The 18,981-nt window shown below is 36.6% G+C and overlaps 3 protein-coding genes across 8 annotated transcripts; 2 read left to right on the forward strand and 1 right to left on the reverse strand.

The window, feature by feature from the left end:
- Window positions 1-673: 673 nt before the first annotated feature.
- Window positions 674-3,486, reverse strand: fam221a (family with sequence similarity 221 member A). Of its 4 annotated transcripts, none has more exons than XM_041967003.1 (6): window positions 3,237-3,486; window positions 2,741-2,914; window positions 2,459-2,649; window positions 2,296-2,369; window positions 2,095-2,214; window positions 674-1,200 (listed from the first exon to the last, which is right to left on the reverse strand). In XM_041967003.1, exons 1-6 carry the CDS (start codon window positions 3,299-3,301, stop codon window positions 1,093-1,095), a joined length of 732 nt encoding a protein of 243 aa, XP_041822937.1. In that variant the 5' UTR covers window positions 3,302-3,486; the 3' UTR covers window positions 674-1,092. The 4 variants fall into 4 exon arrangements, with proteins under 4 accessions (XP_041822937.1, XP_041822936.1, XP_041822939.1 ...); XM_041967002.1 differs by having other exon boundaries at window positions 674-1,196; window positions 2,082-2,214; XM_041967005.1 differs by having other exon boundaries at window positions 1,119-1,200; window positions 2,082-2,214; window positions 3,237-3,485.
- Window positions 1,165-8,043, forward strand: ccdc126 (coiled-coil domain containing 126). 3 transcript variants are annotated; one of them, XM_041967008.1, is made up of 3 exons: window positions 1,165-1,249; window positions 5,792-6,252; window positions 6,409-8,043. In XM_041967008.1, exons 2-3 carry the CDS (start codon window positions 6,012-6,014, stop codon window positions 6,648-6,650), a joined length of 483 nt encoding a protein of 160 aa, XP_041822942.1. In that variant the 5' UTR covers window positions 1,165-1,249; window positions 5,792-6,011; the 3' UTR covers window positions 6,651-8,043. The 3 variants fall into 3 exon arrangements, with proteins under 3 accessions (XP_041822942.1, XP_041822940.1, XP_041822941.1); XM_041967006.1 differs by lacking the exon at window positions 1,165-1,249 and adding an exon at window positions 3,578-3,936; XM_041967007.1 differs by lacking the exon at window positions 1,165-1,249 and adding an exon at window positions 3,578-3,732.
- A 1,675-nt stretch (window positions 8,044-9,718) lies between these two features.
- Window positions 9,719-14,870, forward strand: tra2a (transformer 2 alpha homolog). The gene is given in 11 exon segments (XM_042012497.1): window positions 9,719-9,837; window positions 10,858-10,955; window positions 10,957-10,989; window positions 11,406-11,571; window positions 11,966-12,013; window positions 13,297-13,323; window positions 13,325-13,486; window positions 13,998-14,098; window positions 14,353-14,445; window positions 14,539-14,603; window positions 14,776-14,870. Coding segments are annotated over 11 exon segments (840 nt in total). The 5' UTR covers window positions 9,719-9,801; the 3' UTR covers window positions 14,787-14,870.
- The last annotated feature ends 4,111 nt before the right edge of the window (window positions 14,871-18,981 follow it).

Raw genomic sequence — 18,981 nt, forward strand, 5'->3', positions numbered from 1 at the left:
ATCATAGATGCATACTGAATCTCAAGTGTCAGCTTTCAGATGTGGTTGCCATCCACTAGGTTACTTTTCAGCACTTGGGTTTAGAGACCCAGGTGCATTTGTAATATCTTTGAGGCATAGCCCTCCTTACTTTCCCACAAGACCACCTGCTTAGCACAGCAACACACAAGAACACACACAGAGTTCCCCTAGGTAACGCTAACATTACAAAACATGTGACTTGAGATGCTCTGGCCAGCACCAGCATAGATACTGATCCAGTCTGACTTTCTGTCCTTGATGTGGGAACATCTGAGTGGGAGTAAATCCTCATTTAGATCCTCGTTAATTGTGTCTCTCACTTAAAGATGTTGGAAACTGGGCCACCAGTGGAGAAAACATGATCTCCGTCAATCTTTATTCACTGCATGGAATAAATCAGCTCTCATCACTGCTGATCTACCGTGAGGAATTGGATTAATCAATCGGAGACAGTACATCTATCCACAAATTAAAAACTGTGCTCATCACTGAACACTTCATGGTTTTGGTTTTATTTTAGTGACGTGTTTCGTGGGTGGCTTTCTCACAATAAAAAAAAAAATATATCAAAGAAACCTTGGATGAGTAAACTGACCAGTTTATTAAGCATGTACAGAAATATGACAAATTTTGTAATAAACTATAACATTTCCAAAGACTACTGTATTTCACAGCAATCTTTTTCCCCCCTACCAAAAGCTACTCTAATGAGTTAATTTGAATAATTTTTGTCATTTACATAGCAGCTACAAACAATTAAGATCAAAACATGTCAAGTCTGGATCATCATAGTGATGCTGTCAGAGGCTCTCTGACTGAATCTTGGTATACGTTTACTTTTGTGGTGTTATTAAGTTCTTTGCTGTTGAAGGCAATTGATGGCACAACACCAACTAAACCACTTAATATAAACTAGAATTATCTTTCAGTGGAACAAATCAAATGCTTATCATTTTGGAAGAAGATCAAAGTTTCAAGATCATTATGTATGATTTATTAAATATGCTACAGTTTAAATTTCAAATAAATAACCGACAATCTGACTAAATGGACTTGGGGAGACTTGTATTTCTAATGTTTGTTGGTCTTTTTCTTACAGAGAACAGAGCTTGATGTTTTAGAAGAAGCGTGGTTCATCTTTAAATGCTGAGCATCTTTGCAGGCAGCCGTTGTCTCTGTCTTGATCAGAAAAAGATACAACACCGATTATGGAAATCAGATGTGACAGGTACCAAAAGAATAGAGCATATTTACATTCAACAGTATGCCATGTCTCTTACTAAAGGACTATTTTTCATACATTTCTCTGCAGTCATTGATGGACATAAAATATATAAAAACTTATAATATACCCAAATATGAATTGGTCTTACATAAATATAAAGCTGTTTATATTATGAATGTGGTTAATTTGACATTTGAGAATTCAGTAGCCTATATGTTTATAAATTCTGGATCGATCAGTCCACAGCATATCGATGATGCATAAACAGATTAAATAAAACACACACTGCACATTTACTTATTAGTTGCATTGCTTTGGTGTTGAGAACTACCTTACAAAAGTTAAAGAATATTCAAACTGCTATATCTTTACACATTTGCTTCAAAAGAACTGAGCTGATCTCTCAGGAATTAGAAAGGCTTGTTTATTTGTGTTTATACAGCTCCACAACAAATAGAGTCAAATGTGGTAACAGATACTGTACACTTTTGACCTGCACCAATTCCTGCTCAGCAGACTCATTCAATCCACAACTGACACTGTGCTGCTCTTTGCTGCCCTCGCATGCCTCAAAAAGGAAAATTCCTCAGCTCTATTGAAAAGTATTTACACTCCTACTTTGTGCTCCAGCACCTTAAGAAAGGCTGTGTCACCAAAACACTAACTTCAGAGTTCAAAGAATGTTAAAGCTGAAAATTTCTTGAAATTGCACACCTTCTTGCAGGAGGATGATGTTGTCTGACACAATTACAAGCAGATTGTACCAGACTCACCAGCTAGAAAGAAAAGTTTATCATATTTTAAGTGTAAAAATGTAAAATTACTAATAAATTACCTGAGCAACTGACCTTCAAAGCTAGGTAACCATCACACAAAGAGCTGAACCCTGTCAGCCCTCCCATGGCAGCATAAGGGACATCTTTGCAAACAGGTTGACCCCTTGCCTCCCTCTCCAATTTTGTTTCAACCTGCCAAGAACATATAAAAAATATTGTAACTACTATAATTACAAGTCATAACTCATAATTGCGACTAATACCACTACTTACCAGGGTCTTGTGTGCATAGCAGGGCTGGCCACAGCCACATGTGTAAGGACTCTTAAACCCAGAGCAGGAATTGCCTGAAAATTTTGGTACAAGAAAATAAGTCGGTAAGAGCAATATTATTCTAAATGGGAAAATGCAAAGGTAAATTAGGTTGTAGACTCACAAATCTTGCACAGATGACCTGTGGCTTCACTGTGATCTTGAGGTAAGTGTTTACACTTACAGCGCACAGGGTTTGGCCCAAGACGAGGAATGTACTGAAAAGCAGAGCACTGACACCCCCTAACCTGGCATGGTAGGGCCAGGGGTCTCTCAGGGGGAACCACATCCCAGTCTGTCTTATGCTGCTTGTACCTGGTTGATATTAAATCATTCAAAAATATATATTTTATGTGTGTGTGGGAGATGGATAACTGGTTTATTGTGTAGTGGAGTAATATCTTACCTGTGTGCACAAAAGCATTGGGTTTCAGGGCCAATCAGTTTGCAGTCAATATGCCCTGATACACCAAAGCTCACATAAAGCCTGTTCTTCACACGTTGAGGCAGAACCTTCCTTTTGTACTCTTCATATTGCTCTGGAGTGAACAGTTTTCCACCATCATCATCACCCACAATCCTTAAAATGACAAACAACTAATGAAATCTATAACTTGATTTGTTGTCATGACAACTAACATATACTACAAGCTGATGTGTCAATACCAAAACCAAGAAATTAAGTTTTATGTTAGTTCAGCACTTTTATTTTAGATTTTACATCAACTGATCTTGGACTAGATAATTAAGCATAGTGTCACGTGGTTATTTGGTCCAAAATAAATAGAAAATCCTGTTTTTGAGTAGGTTAATGGCAGAGAGAGAGAGAGAGAGAGAGAGAGAGAGAGAGAGAGAGAGAGAGAGAGAGAGAGAGAAACATGCTAATAAATGTTGACACATACCTCCTGTATTCCCAGTAATCATCCACTGCTTTTAAAGCTGATCTGTCGAGACGTATTGTATCCATCGTCAGACACCCAAAGCTGAAAGCGGTGTCCCTTTGCACTGTACAGCAAAAGACTACTGTTTACTACCAGGTTTCTGGTTCCCATGGAGATGCAAACGCCTAAATGAGCCGTAAAAAATGGAGTGAATTACTTATTAAATAGCTGGAACATTTGCAGACATATAGGCAAAGCAAATTAGAAAAAAAGGATTGTTAAAACTAAATTAAAAAAGCTAAGTTGGCGTTTAAATATTAGAAAGAATACATTTCCCATAATTCAATAGCATTGACGCATGACAAAAACGTTCACGGGAACCATGACAGTCAGTTGCATGCCTACAATTACAGCTGCCGACTTTCTGAAATTCAGAGAACCTAATGTCTCATCGCGTAGTTGAAGAGACTTAGATTAGCAATACAGTGAAAACAGACTTCAACACCAGATCACTCCGGTAACTTTTTATGTTTTAATTTACCAGAAACAGCAGGTCGCTCAAGACGTTTCCTCGGCGGTAACGAAAACAGCTCGCGCTGTGGCAAATAGGAAGCATCATTCAGTGACAGCCAGCTGTATGCGCGCATTCTCGACTCGTCCCAGCTTCCCTGCAGTCTGTAAATGTCCGCTTCAGTCTCAAGGTAGCCTCCCGGAATACACGGTAGGGTCATAAATCGGTTTTTGAAGGTCATTCTCATTTTGCTGTTGATGTTTGTCTTCTCGTAGACTTTGTGGTTGGAGCGTTTGCGAGCTAACGCGGTAAGCTAACACGAGATGTTAAGTTGGACGCAGCTTCAGCTAAGCTCCAGTGGTTCCTTCCTATTATTTTAAAATATACTTTCCGAGATCTTTCGTGTGTCAGTCTTTACGTATGCGTTATAATAATATACATGGCATACACTCTGATTTCATTTCAGACAGTTTTACTCAAACTTGACGTTGAATAAATTGTTCATTGGACGTCGTAAACGGTGACATACTGTCTTTTTGCTGTCGTGCTGCCTTTTACTTCTTCTACCCAAATATTGACATTTCAGTTAGCTGTTAGCATTTTACAGTGTAGCTGATTAAGTCTATTGCTGATCCCGTCAGCTATAAAGTTACATATGACAGCTGCTGTGGTAATTATTTAACCTCTGGATAAGCTGTTTTGACAGATGCGGCTTTCCTTATTGCTGTCTCGTGCCCCAGTGGGAACACTGTGGTTAAATAGCCCCCAACAAGCGTAACATTAATTGCCTGCAGCATTTATCTAAATGATTTGTTTGTTCAGTACAAATTTGGACTTGATCTTCTTTATCAGATCAATTACAACGTACAGCAGAGAGCTTTATGACCAAACTGAAATTTGTTTTGTTTCTGAGGCCCCTGTGCATCCCTATCCGCATTTTCGTGTCTTTTCTGTTTGTTTTTTGTTTAAACTTTTGTAGTTGATTAAACCTGGGTTAATCGGATTGAGGTAGAATATATACATAATATAATTTTGCAAACAACATTATATTTTGAAACTAAAACATTATTCAGTTAGAAATTTATCCAACTGCAGGGTAGAACTTTACTGTAATGTTTGACATCTTGAATATTTGACAGCCAGGATTCGCTTCCTGACATGTTTAATCTCTTGTCATCATGAAGTCCTTACACTTTGGTTTCTCTTTCTTCCCTGCTATTTGTTTGCTAATGCATAGTTTTTGCCCAGGTCAGGGGAGGGACATGTTTGTGCGTGTGTGGGAAGCCTCACTTCACAGATTGTGTTACCGTTCTTTTCATAATTTATTAACTCAATCACTGTCCTTTCTATGACCTCAATAGGAAGTGGCACTCCCACACCCAAAAGAGATGACCAAGAATGAGCTTGGTGACAAAGTTGAGAAAACTGAGAAATGATCGCCTAATTTTCTTTGCATGTGCACTTGCAGACCTATTTGTCAGGGCAATAACCATTGTAAGGGTGGGATTAGAGAATGAATGCACTCTATGGCTGTGTATTGCATGGTCTGCTATCTGGAGCTGCAAAAGTGGGTCCCATGAAATCTAAACTAGTAATCGGGTTTCTGAGCTAAGACAGCTGAAAAAGATTTGTCTGTGAGAGGGCTATTGTGCATTCAAACCCAAAGCAGCAAAGAAATCTCACTAATAATAGCTAAATAGTCCAGGAAGCTACTTTGAAGTAGCCTCCAGCTTTTGACTAATAACAATGAATTGGATTTGGTGCTTTCTGTACAGTGTAATGTGTGTGTGTGTGTGTGTGTGTGTGTGTTGAAAAGCATTGCATTGATCCACTCCTTATAGTCTTTGTGAATGAAAACCGCATGCTGCTTAACCAACTAAAAATGAACATAGTGTTATGGAAATTAGATCAGGATTTATTTTTAGATGTTTATTTTCATATGACAAATATAGGTTTCTATGACTGTGTGACAATGAAAATTGAATTAACAATATCAAGTATATCTGTCTTTAACTTTATAATAGCTTTATTCATTGTATCCATTTGGTATACTTCTCCAATATAGGTAAAGATGTCTTTGGAGCCTCTGCCTGAACAACCTCTCTACACAAGTGATTTGGTGTTTGAGATCTTGCAAATGAAGAACCATTAGGACTGCCATGTAGCGAAGGTCAAGCTCTGACCTCTCTGTGAAAAAGGACAGCAGGAAACAGAACTTCACATCCAAGACAAGACTTTGAGCCTCAGACCAGGCATCTTTACCTCCTTTTCACCACCCCAGTACCATGCTGGGTGCACTCATGCTCCGGAGAAACATGTCTCAAAAGCTGAGTGTACTGCTGCTGGTATTTGGCCTGGCGTGGGGACTCATGCTGCTGCGCTACACTGTGCACCAGCCTCGCCATCAAAGCAGCGCTGAGTTGCGCGAACAGATACTGGAGCTTAGTCGACGATATGTCAAGGTCCTGTCTGAGGAGAATCAGAATGCACCAAGTGGGCCACAAGGAACCTCCATGGCAGGTTATGGTAAGCATTCTTTAGAAGAATTTTAAAAATACAATGCAGCATATAAACATTGAACTTTAAACTTGTATTAAAGTTGTGTGTCATAGTCAGGCTTTAGCTTTTTCTTCTCTTTTGTTCATGTTTTTCCTTCTATATCATCCCTCATACACACAACAGCTGATCTGAAGAGGACTATAGCTGTGCTACTGGATGACATTCTGACACGGCTGGTCAAACTGGAAGGGAAAATTGAACTGGTGGCTAATGCCTCTTCCACAAACGCCTCCCACGCAGCAGGGGGCGTCCTTGCGTCAGCTCCAGCTGCCCTGCAGAAAGCTTCAAAGCAGGAGGCACCTGGCAACCACCCAGGAACTTCACGTCTCCACCTGCAGATCCCTAAAAGACTTCGACCACATTAAGAAGGACTTTATTTTATTTATTGAATATTTTTGAAAGCACATCACACTTTTCCATCATTAATCACTGATGTGGCAACATCAGATAAATATAAAGTGATAGGATTATTATAAAATATATGGACATCCAGAACCTTAAAATGAGGGGTGCATCTCAGAAACATTTTGTCAGCTCAGAAAAAAGAAGCAAGCTGTCTTTATTCTCTTGTTTATCATATTCCAATATAACAAGGCTATCCTACTCACCTTTTCTATTAGTCTTGCTGAATTTACTTTGCTTATATTTAGTAGGTTTTTTTTTTCTTTTAATCGTAATGTTCAAATCTGGTGACTGTTAACATGCAAAGAGCAAATGTGAATCGGAAGAACTGAAACAATTTCATATGCTTTATCATATATCTGGCTTAGATGCTTGACTGTACATCATAAACAGTTCTACTATCCTGCTTCAACATAGCCAAAATGCTGAGCCAAACCACACACTCGTTATAGATAACAATGCATACACTTCAGTTTTTGGTCAAATGGAAAAAGATTCTTTAGCTTACACAAATTAAGAATAAACAAACTGTGCTGTTTGCTCAGAAGATGTAATCCAAAGATATAATTTGCACTTCACTGAAGGCAATATAAGTGTGTATGCGATGCGTATTGCTGTGGGATTTCTGGTGAATGACAAGATTATGTTGCCGTTTGGCCCTTGTAATGTGCGAGTGTGTGTGCTTTTTGTGCCTCACCTAAAATCTGTTGCCTCCCACATACTATGTTCACAAATGTTTAATTTAGATGATGAAGGAACATTGAATGTATCGCGCAGTCTTTAGCCCTATAATGCTGTCAGGAGAAATGAGCTGCCTACAGATGTTCAGGGTTTGTGTTGCACTGTGATTAAAAAAGAAAAAAAGTCTGGGTTCAAAACCCAGAGAAGGTTAAACTGAAATATTCCTTCATTCCTCCTGCTCCCCTACAATGCCAGTAAACTGGTAAAATATCTACCAAACCCTGCCCTGCCCAGAAGGAGAAATCTGTTTGCTCATTAAAAAATACTCATTAGTATGATTACTCTCTCCTGCCACAGAGATGAGCGGCACTTTTATCTACATTATTTGGAAACTGTATATGACAGTTAATATGCGACAAGAAAAAAAATGTAATTAAATTTTGGACTTGATGTTGCTCAGAATCCTAAATGTATATTGAGACCATTAGACTAAATTATTCAGTTGTGCTGACTGATGCTGCAAATGTACTTTGCTTTATAATGCTAAAGTAGGATATATGCTGAGCCAGACCACTGCTTTTGCAATAGCTTTACTAATAAATTCTCATCATGGAAAACTAACAAGACATCATGCAGTGTGTCTTGCAAGACATTGTTTTATTTGCCTCTTTTCTTATATGCAGTTTGTGGTAACCTCCACAAGGGTTTTGTGCATGTATCAGAGAGCATATTAAAATAACTTTTTCTGACTGGCCATAACTGGGGAGGAGAAAAAGAGTGGAGCACAATGAAAACCCAGCTATTTTGCCAGTCAAATTTTAAACATCATTGGTTGTGATGTAGAGTGCATTTAAATACATTTTTAGATGTTGCTGGGTGATGCAGGTTCATTAATTTTAATTTAATTTTGAATTTGGTGCTTGCTAACACATTCAGACAGTTTGGATAAAAAAGATTCTCCATACTTTCAATCTGACAGGGTTCTCTACATCCATCTGAACTATTTCAGGTCCAGACAAAGCAGATCTTTCTTTCTTTCTTTCTTTCTTTCTTTCTTTCTTTCTTTCTTTCTTTCTTTCTTTCTTTCTTTCTTTCTTTCTTGTGCATTTGTTGATTCAGTAACAAACTGTATTTTCAAGCCCATGCTCTGTTTTTAGTCCTGCCCGAGGGCCCAAAGATGTAGGCCATTTCCATTTTTGCTGCTGTTCTTGGTGCAAAGATTTAATGATACTACTACAGTATGTACCATAGATGATGAAATCCTGATTTATTTTGCAGTTGAGGTTGAGAATTATCCTTCAGAGTGGTGAGCTCCACTGTCATTTTTACTTCAGAAAGACTGGGCCTCTTTGTGATGCTTTCTTTTAACTCAAAAACCTCTGACCAGTCAAAGTGTGAAAATGGAACAACTGAGGATGTCCCAGCGTTTTGGTACGAGGTCATTAGATCCTTTGTGCTCACTGGGTTGTGAGGTGAGGTATTTGTGGATTGGACTTGCTTCTGACAGATACCATCAGCTACCTTCAGTTTGGTATGTGGGAGAGTTTTGAGGCCAGTTGAGCATCTTGTATATATATTTGAGCCCAAGCAGTTTTTCTTAGTCCACTGCTGTCCTGTTAGTGGAAGTTTAACCCATAAGAGCCTGATGTGACATATTTGTTACATACAGTTTCTGAAACATTTTGCTTCAATTTATGGTATAAACTTTGCTCAAAATCCTGTTGAACAAATCTGATACTTGTCTTCTGTCCCCTAATAGATACCCAGAAGCAGAAAACCACATTTTAATATTTTTAATATATCACACAGTAATAAATGGTAGATATCCCCCCAAAATGTAATTTTTTTAAACGTTTTGTTAAAGGGCCAAATAAAGACCTCAAATTAAAAAAATTATTACCATTTTTTCATGGGTTGGGTCTTAAGGGGTTAGTAGTAGCACCTCTAAACGTTTTAACAACCAGTTGCTGGCACAAATCTAAACTAAATCTAATTTATTTCTTGAATAACAAATTAAACGTTTGAATTATTAACAAATCAAGAGTTTATTTGAAATGTGTCTTAAGTTTTATTAGTCAGGTCTGATCTATTTATCTCCTCAGTAGTGTGTATTTGGAATATAGTTAAGTTTTGATTTGACACTGTGGTAGTCCTCGCTCCGTTACTTTACTTAACCGACCAAATCACAGCAGGGCATACATCCTGCTTCGTCCCACTCTCCGATCCAGTTTTTCCTCTCTCTCTTTTTTTTTCTTTTTTTTTTTTAAGTGAAGGGGGCGTAGCTCGCGTAACGGCAGATTACGTCAAGACACCGCCCACCTTACGCGCCATCTTCTAGCTAAAAAAAAAAGAAAAAAAAAAATCAAAACATTGTGCTAGAACCCACTGTAGTTTATTTTGGTTAAAGCAGTTACCTTGATTAACTACACTAAAATGAGTGACACTCAGGATGGACGCTATGGTAAACTGGTAAGTGGTTGCATCCAATTATAATCCTTTTACTTTTTGTGTGGCTTCTCATGAAATGAAATAATTTAACTACTAGCATTTTATTTTATTTTATTTATTTATTTATTTATTTATTACAAGTATTAATGCTGACTTTACTTACATTAACCTCTTCTACCAGTTTCAGAGACGGGGAGAAGTGCTTTGTATTTGCTTCAAGCTAAACGAGTGAAACAACTCATGTTAGGTGCTAGCAAAACAGCTATATGTCAACTGTAGCCAGTAAGCTAGTCACCGTTCATCTCTAACGATCAGGGCATCTTCCGTTTATCAAATTTACAGTTTGATTAAATGCACTCGACTGGTTTGCTAGTGAAACAGCAATTAGTAATATTAGATTATAAATGTTATATATATATATATATATATATATATATATATATATATATATATATATATAAGCCCTGTTGCAGCAGGCATTAATTGGTATTAGAACACTAGGTTTTTTTTTTTGCCTTGCAAACCATTTTTACCAGATGTTTGTAACCACTTTTCCTTCTCTGCTTCTACTCTCTGATTTAAAAACAGTCGAAATACACCTAAACTCTTTATTTGTAAATATATCTCTTACTTTGTTGTAACTTTGCATATTTACATCATTTCTGGAGTAAAAAATTATGTTATATGTTACGACATGGTGTAGTAATAGTGTACATTTTCCTTTTCATTATATTTAAGTAATTTCCTTCTTTTAAACTTATTGATCTCAATTTTCTTAAAATTTTCTTTTTTTTCTTCAAGGTTATTGAACCTGAAGGATTTTAAAAGTTATGCTATGTGCCACATAGCAAACTAAAGATGTATTTATTGAAGCTGCAAGATTACTAACCATTTTCTCCGCAGTAAATAAACTAGACTTGTGTACTTTATGTATGACATCTGCTATTCACCATTTCCATTCTCTGTGTTTAATTGTTTTTCTGTGTAAAGAAAAAATAACCTATCCTAAACAACGTTGTTAACATGCTGCTGTGGCAATAGGGGTCATGCTCCCCATCTAAATCAGATCATGGGAGTCCAGCTCGGGTCAATGCGGAGAACAGATCTGGCTCTCCGAGCCCATCTTGGGCATCAAAACGCTGAGTCCAGATCCCACTCTCGCTCCAAGTCTAGGTATGTTGTCATTATTTTGTTTTGGCTTTTAAGAGACTGATGACATTAGAAATGCTTTCTAATCAGGAAAAGAGGCATGCCACTGAGTTACATGGTGCTTTGACTCTTCTATCTTTTTTTGTCTGTTTTTGTTACTGATTATCTAAAACAGGGGTGTCGAACTCAAGTCTTGGAAGGCCACTGTCCTGCATGTTTTAGATGTTTCCCTGTTTGATCACATTTGACTAAAACTAATGGGTCATTGTACAGAACTTCACATTAAAAAGTTTGAACCATTTGATTTGAATCAGGTGTGTTCGATCAGGGAAACAACTAAAACCTGCAGGACAGGGGTCCTAGAGGACCAGAATTTGAGAACCCTGATCTAAAAGTTTCTCATCTACTGTACTATTCGGTTCAGTGTCTTTTTGTTACAGGTCTCACTCCAGGCGGTACTCAAGCCGCCGCCATAGCCGTTCACGTTCAGGGTCCGGTTCCCACAGGAGCTAATCCCGTTCTCAATCACACAGCTCTGAATACCGTCGCAGGAGGAGCCAGAGCACATCGCCTATATCAGACCAACAACGTCTCACTGGCAGCGTGGTGAGTTTGATAAGATCTGAAGATGGAGTGTTGTGCAATAGACAAGAAAAGGAAAACACGCCAAAATGCACATCTAGGAAATGACAACATATTCTGAACCAATAACCGTAATGTTTCCTTTGATCTTTCATGAAAATTATAGGTTAAACTGAAACTGCAGTACTTTAATAACATCATACAAATCCCTTTAAAACATTTCACTTTGACTTTCTCATATTTGTATATAAAACATGGAAATGTATTAAAAAATGTAAGTTTAAGTTAACTCATCTTTTTTAGATTTGTGTGGATTTATTATGTCACATGTTTGTGCAATATACTGTGGGAATCTGCATTGACATGATCTTTAATAACCCCCTGAAATAATCTCCCCCTCCTTTCATTACATCAACAGAGCCATAACTTCACAAAAGAGGCATACAGTCATGGCCACGGTGCTGATGTTAGGATATGTGGACCTTCTGACATATTTTGGGGAAGAGTTATGTGATGTTTGGATGTGGGTCACAGGTGCAGCTCTTGTTATGGAGCGCTACAAAGAATAAAGTGTCAATAACTTCAAAGATTACAGAAATACAATTTAAGAAAAGAAGATAATGTTTCTAGCTGGCAGCTATAATGGCAAATTACCGCAATTTTGTATAGTAATTGATGTGTGCATTGGCACCCATTAAATTTAAAATATACATTTTCTTATATCCTTTCAACATTTGGAGCTAGTCAGCTTTTCAATAGGTTGGAAAGTCATCAGTATGGATTAATATGCTCATGTTTTTGCACTACAGTTGGGTCAATTTAGATGTGACAGTAGTTTTCTTATATCTTATTTTATAAAATGTTGTATCTGCATCATTATGACAAATTCTACCAAAGTATTAATGCATAAAATGATCTGCTCCGCTTGCATCTCCAGAGTTATTGGATTCTTAAACTTTCTTGTGGCAACATTTCTTTAAATTATTTAATATTTTTCAAAGAAGCTTGTAAGGCTTTCGCTGTAGATTCAAACTTACTGATGTTTTGTTCTTAATAGAAGAAATAAAAAAAAAAGAAACAGGTTGCAGTAACCACAACACTGCTGTCTGTACTTACTCTCAATAAAGAGTTAATCTGATTTCCTTGGTCCCTTATCTGTTGACATTTTCTTATTGACATTTATTACAGTTTATTTAAGATAAATGTTTGCAGTGCATTGCTGCTGTAAGAGGTCTGTATGAGAATGCTATATAGGACTGAATTTTCTAAGTGAGCACGAAGCAAATTAACGCTGTTCTTGGATGTTGTTGTATCCCTGTGGCAACTTTTTGAAAGAGGTTTACCAGGTTATTAAAGCTGTCATTCATTCCCTGACTGGAAATTTACTGTGGTAATGTTACAACTGACTTTGCTACACCACTGTAGAAATGCACAGATTCCTGTCATAGCACATTTTTTGGTTTTTGCACCAAGGCCAGATGTTATGTAAGAGCATACATCCAGCACAGTGGAGCTTTACTTTTCTCCCTCACAGCTGATCTTAAACAGCCAATTTATAAATTTACTAGTTTGCATGTTATGAATAATTTAAAGTAAGACTTTTTTTTCTTTTGTAGATGTTAAATGTTTAAAATGTTGCAGTGTGCATAAAGAAGTAGGTTTTGCATTCTTAAATCAGTAACAGGACTTTGTAAAACTGGATGGTAGTTGAGGTAAGCCATAACTACTCCTTATTGTTGACCTTTTCAGGTGAACCCAGATCCGAGCACATGCTTGGGGGGTGTTCGGTTTGAGCCTGTACACAACAGAGCGTGACCTGAAGGAAGTGTTTTCACACTACGGTCCTCTGGCCAGGGTCAATGTGGTGTACGACCAGCACACGTGTCGCTCCCGTGGATTTGCCTTTATTTACTTTGAGAGGCTTGATGATTCCAAAGAGGTATGGAGATGTTTGTGGTTTTATTTATTGGTCACAGACCCAATGATTTACAGTCATTATCTCAGTGACTAATATTTTTATTACATTCTTTTTTTAATAGGTAACTGCAATTGTTTCATGTTTACACATATACAAGCTAGGATGAAAAGTGGTGCAAGGGCTCAGAGCGAGGACAGGAGGGGATATGATGCTTTGTTTATTGTCCTCTTATACTTTTTTTAAATTAATAAATCTCAAAACATAAAAAACTGTTATAGATACCTTTAACAAATTAATTTTACTCTGTGATCCCCCTTCTAGTTTGTTTTTTTTTAAGTAAATGTGATTACACAGATTTACCACTAGATGTCAGCATTGCCTAAAATCCTGTAACCATGTAGTGCTGCGTCCCATAGCGAGGGCGTTGCATTGTGAAATCCTGAAGAGCTTTTGTGAATTAAATCATTTTTACAAAAGAGCTTACAATTATCTGATAACATCTTAGTCCTCTCCTCCCTCTTGCATCTCCCAGGCAATGGAACAGCTGGATGGGAGACGCATCAAAGTGGATTATTCCATCACCAAACGTTCCCATACCCCGACACCCGGAATCTACATGGGTCAACCAACTTAGTAAGATAGACACATAAATCTCATCCTTATTCTTTCCTTAACCCACTCTGTAATGTTGAACATTGTGATTCCTGTGAAGCTTTAATGTATGAATGAGCCATCATAAATGTGTGGAATAAGTCTTGTTAATTTGACTTAATTTATACTTCATGCTTTTCTTCAAACAATTAACGGATTTCTAACTGTAACAGTTTTGATACTGCTTTGTGAGAAAACAAATGAGCCCAGAGGTCATGGCATTTGTCTTTCTACAGTAATGGTGGTGGGACTGGCAGCAGCAGGAGGGGGAGAGACTCTTAACATCACCGTTGCTATGACTGATATGATGAGTATGGCTACAGGTACAGGTGAGTAATTATTTCTGTGTACAACATCAGTGATGCACTGTTGTGTAAAAGCTAATGAATCACTTTATTTTCTTTGTCATGTTTTAATTGCAGGCGCCCTCCGTCACCTTACTACAGTCGATACAGGTCTCGCTCGCGGTCTCCCTCTTACAGCCCACGTAAGTGTGAAGAAAAACTAGCATGATTAAAAACTGCGTTTATCGTGATGTGTTTTGGTCTGCTGGTAAAAATATCCACGTTTCTGTAACTCACTCACAAGTGAAAGCTAATCAGTCTTATTAGTGATCTTCCGTTTTAAAGTTGTACTAAATGTGCATCTTCTTTTTGCAGGAAGATACTAATTTGCTTCTCTCACGGCTTCAGTCATCGATTTAAGATTCTTCGAGGTGATTCAGTGGGAATAATATGAATGGGCATGCCTTTTTTTTAAAAAAAAAAGAACTCATAAATTTGAGGTTGTTCTCATTTACATGCAGTAGATGTCTTGATTTAAAGACATTTTAATTAAGCTATGCCAAATGTGAGCCAAGAAGTTGCCTCTTGCTTTATTCATTTGGCTAACACCCTTCCTTTCCTCTTGTCTCTGTGCAACATGGATCACCTTTTGCACTGGTCACTTTGACCTTATGATGGGAAAAGATTGTCATATTTAGTGTATATAATGGTGACACTTGAATTTTACAACCTTTAGTGAGTAAATAGTGTTGTTCTTCCTCTCAAATGTAAGTCGCTTTGGATAAAAGCATCTGCTAAATGACTGTAGAATAGAATAGAATAGAATAGAATAAATACAAGTCTATTCTATGCATTGGAAGGATAACAGGTTTATCTTCATGTTACTTAACACTGACTTTTACTGTTTACTGGTAAGTAGCTTGTAAGTTAGACTGTAAAATGTTAACCAGCAATCAGTAGTCAAGCCTCTGCTTGCACGTTTTCTTTTCGTTTAGGTGTTCCCAGGGAGTTGTATCACATTCTTTTTACTGTTTTTCCCCTCTATAATAGTGCAAATATTAAAAAAGAAAAATAATGATCCATGTAGGGTGTATTTCTGACTTAATGTGCATGAAATTGAAGTTGGGATGTTGTTGAATTGGAGGAAATAAATTTTGTAAGCAGAGTGGGTGAGGTGTGATTTTTACAAAACATGCTGTTGTGCCTGATAAGTTCATAGTTACACAAATTCTAAGCAGTGGAGCTAGTTTTTAAACTATATATTTCTGTCATTCAGGCTGCATAAATTAAAGTATGCATACAAAAGTTTTACCCAGATTTTATTTGGTGTTCACTTGTGGAAAGAAAACAGTATATTCTATAGTTAATAGTCATTGTAATGCAGTAACTTTAATAGATTTGTTTTATCTTGGACCCTCCTCTGTGACATGTGCTATAAATGACATAAACATGGTTAACTCTACATTAGACTACATCACCAGTCACAAACACCTTGCAGATTACAACAGAATAATCATTTGCTTAGTCACTGATACATTTAAATGTATAATTTATACAAACAGAGCAAAGAGGATCTTGACACCTAAGTGAATAATCACAGAAGTAAACCTGATGGAATGATGGGGCTCTTTATCTGTAGGCCTTGGTTCCAATAATAAGATACTCCATTCATTTGGGGTCGATAGTCACTGCTGACATGCCACAGAGCCCCTCAGGGTTGCACATTCAATCATTCAGATTCAGAGATAACTCCTCTTCCACGGTAAAGACAAGCTGTGGAGATACAAGGGTCAAAGTATGAGGTCTTACTCAATAAAGATTAAAGACAGAGTTTATGTGTGAGCATTTTCATTTTAAACAATTACTCAGTTGTTTGTACGCATTTATCTAGCAGATATCTAATAACAAAACATTATTTTTTTTGTTTTTTTTCTAAAAGTCTGGTCCTGCCTCTTCTTACCATTTCTCTTTGTAGAAAGCAGGTGCATATGAAAGAAAATGCAGACATTTCTACTGATTCTGTGGTTACATATTAGATTGCTTTTAAATAAATGTGGTTTGTTTTTTTTTTTTTTATCTCTGAGGTTGCATAAGGACACAGATGTAATAACAGGAACCATATATCAATAGGCTGACTTAGAAAATTTGGATGGATACTTTTATCGTGGTTTTGCGTTTATAGATTACGCCTTAAGTTTAACATTCCTTAAAGAAGGGTACAATTATATTCATATCAAGCTGAGAAAAGCTGCTCTATCAACAGTTATCAACCACTTAGTGAGAGGGATGATTTAACACTTTGCATAAACAAAAAAAAACAACAAAAAGAAAGATTAGAAAGGTCATTGTATTTTTATTTATAATCAAATGTACCACTATGATTTGTTGGGGATTTTCTAGTCTCTCCGATATAGGTTTACTTTAGAGTTCTAACATGTAAAATAATGAATAAAACATGACCAAGGTGTACACCAAGTAAAACTTGTATTTGTAATCTGATTAAATCTGGGAGGGAACACTTAGGAAGGTTGACAGGCAGCCATACATTCAGGAATGGTGGCTTAAACATGTAAAGACAAGCTGGGTGTGATTTGATCGTGTCAGTAAACCGTCACATTGATTAAGCAGAAATAGTCATGAAACATGTACAAAAGAAATCTAACCTGACCAATTCAACTTTGGACTAATTTGCCGTTTTTAACCTTAACTAACACCATTTGTTTTCTCAAAATCATATTTGTATTTATTATTCTGGAAAATATTTGTCCAAATGAAAAAATATATAGATCTTTATTGCACCAGAAATTAGAAGCATTACCTGTGTTAAAACATAAGCTAAACTGTGGCAGCATAAGTAATTTCTTTATGAATGAAAGTTTTTTTAAAAACCTGGAATATTTAGTAATTATATAACATCAAATTTATATCAAGAGACAATCCATAAATAGTGTGAAGTTATTAATTTTGTCTAAACTCAAAGCTTTAAAGTTTTAAAAATAGAGTATTACAAAATAATTTGTATTTATTAAATAAAATACTATAGTCATGTAGTTAATTTGATTCCCTTTAACATGTTTTGCTTCAATTTGGAATATTTCGGTTAAGAGAGGAAATAGTTCCATTAAAAATTCAACATATGAAACTCTTTATTTGATAATAAACACAATCTAATCCAAAATTAGAATTGTGGAAAAACTTGAAGCACAACAAATGTTTTTTCACTTCTTTCTGGCAACAAGACGTTGCAGAAACTGATTGCTTTTGTTTTGTTAAGGGAGATATTTTCTCCTTACAAATCACAAACAACAGCAACAACCAGAGGGGAAGTTTTTCCAGCAACACATGAACAAAGCTACATGCTCATGCATGGAGCAGTGCAGCTGCAATATGACCAAGTCTACAATCATCCATGTGACTCTGCGTAAAAACACACTTCCATTAAACTTCTGTGAAGCCTGGCCATATGGTGTAAATATGAAGAAAATTTACCAAACAGAGCAAATATGAAGTAATTTCTATAATACATAAAATACACAAATCAGACAAGGAGCAGAAGTTCTGTTGAAATATTGGAAATTAGAATCAATCAGGAATTTCTAATAGTTTCTTTTACAAGCCATGCTGTGTATAAATGCAGTGTGGTGTCTGCAGATTACAAACCATTAAGTAAATAATTAATTAAAAAGGAAACAATAATGCATGCCACTTATAACTAAACAACAGTGTGACGGTGATTGTTTTTATTAAAAGCTTTTTGAGGCATTTTCAATAAACATATGATCATTTAATTGATTTTTGAAATATCCCAACATTTAAGGAATCTTTTCAGTGGCTATTTATCTACTTTAATTAAAGTTGTTAGGCTAATTTTCAAGATTTTACTTTTGTTTGAACTGAAAAAAAGTGTGACGAGTAAAGAAGAAAAGCCCCATATTCTTTACGTCTCGTTATTTTTATTATTTTTTTAAGTATCAAAGAATTAGCTAGGTTATTTTGGTCCTTTGAGTTTTTAGGGGGGGATTTTGCCAGCAAGAATTAACTCATAATTTACAGTTAAACAGATATTTCCTGGCATGTGTTTGGAGGGGGGCACAAACCGCCATTTTCTGATGAGATGAAGGGTGTCATCCCAAAGCAGAGTCTGAGGAGAAAACACATCCACTCTTTCCTTTCCCCACCCCCCCTTTTTAAATTTTTTTTTATTTTTTTTCTTACGGTTTTTTTGAAGCCTACATGAAAGCACTTTCAGTAGACAGAAAAACACATGCTGGATAAAAATAGTTGCATTAAGACAGAGATTGCTTGCATCAGTGTTACTGTAAGGCTCTCTTCAACATGGCGTTCAGTAAAGTGTAACCCTGACTGTCCAGAGCGGTCAGTCACAGCTTTTAATGGTTAAAACTCTAGTGGACAGAAAACATTAAAGGTTTAAAACGCCGAACGACTATTAAAAAATAAAGATTAATCTCACCGGAAAACAGAATCCTTGGATTCCCTGTAGCCTAATGAGGTTTCTGAAAGAGCCTTGCGCTTGGCGACGTAGACTATATCTTGAAGTGAGGCCAACAACAGCTCAAAGTT

The sequence above is a fragment of the Melanotaenia boesemani genome, chromosome 17 (assembly GCF_017639745.1).
Source record: "Melanotaenia boesemani isolate fMelBoe1 chromosome 17, fMelBoe1.pri, whole genome shotgun sequence".
NCBI classification, from domain to species: Eukaryota; Metazoa; Chordata; class Actinopteri; order Atheriniformes; family Melanotaeniidae; genus Melanotaenia; species Melanotaenia boesemani.

Excerpts from the sequence above, each read along its gene's own strand:
- ccdc126 (XM_041967008.1), top strand. The coding sequence starts at position 6,012 with ATGCTGGGTGCACTCATGCTCCGGAGAAACATGTCTCAAAAGCTGAGT. Across the intron at positions 6,253-6,408 it reads AACCTCCATGGCAGGTTATG|CTGATCTGAAGAGGACTATA; the intron begins GTAAGCATTCTT and ends TACACACAACAG.
- fam221a (XM_041967002.1), bottom strand. The coding sequence starts at position 3,301 with ATGGATACAATACGTCTCGACAGATCAGCTTTAAAAGCAGTGGATGAT. Across the intron at positions 2,650-2,740 it reads CAATGCTTTTGTGCACACAG|GTACAAGCAGCATAAGACAG; the intron begins GTAAGATATTAC and ends AATATCAACCAG. Across the intron at positions 1,197-2,081 it reads TTTGAAGGTCAGTTGCTCAG|AGACAACGGCTGCCTGCAAA; the intron begins GTAATTTATTAG and ends TGATCAAGACAG.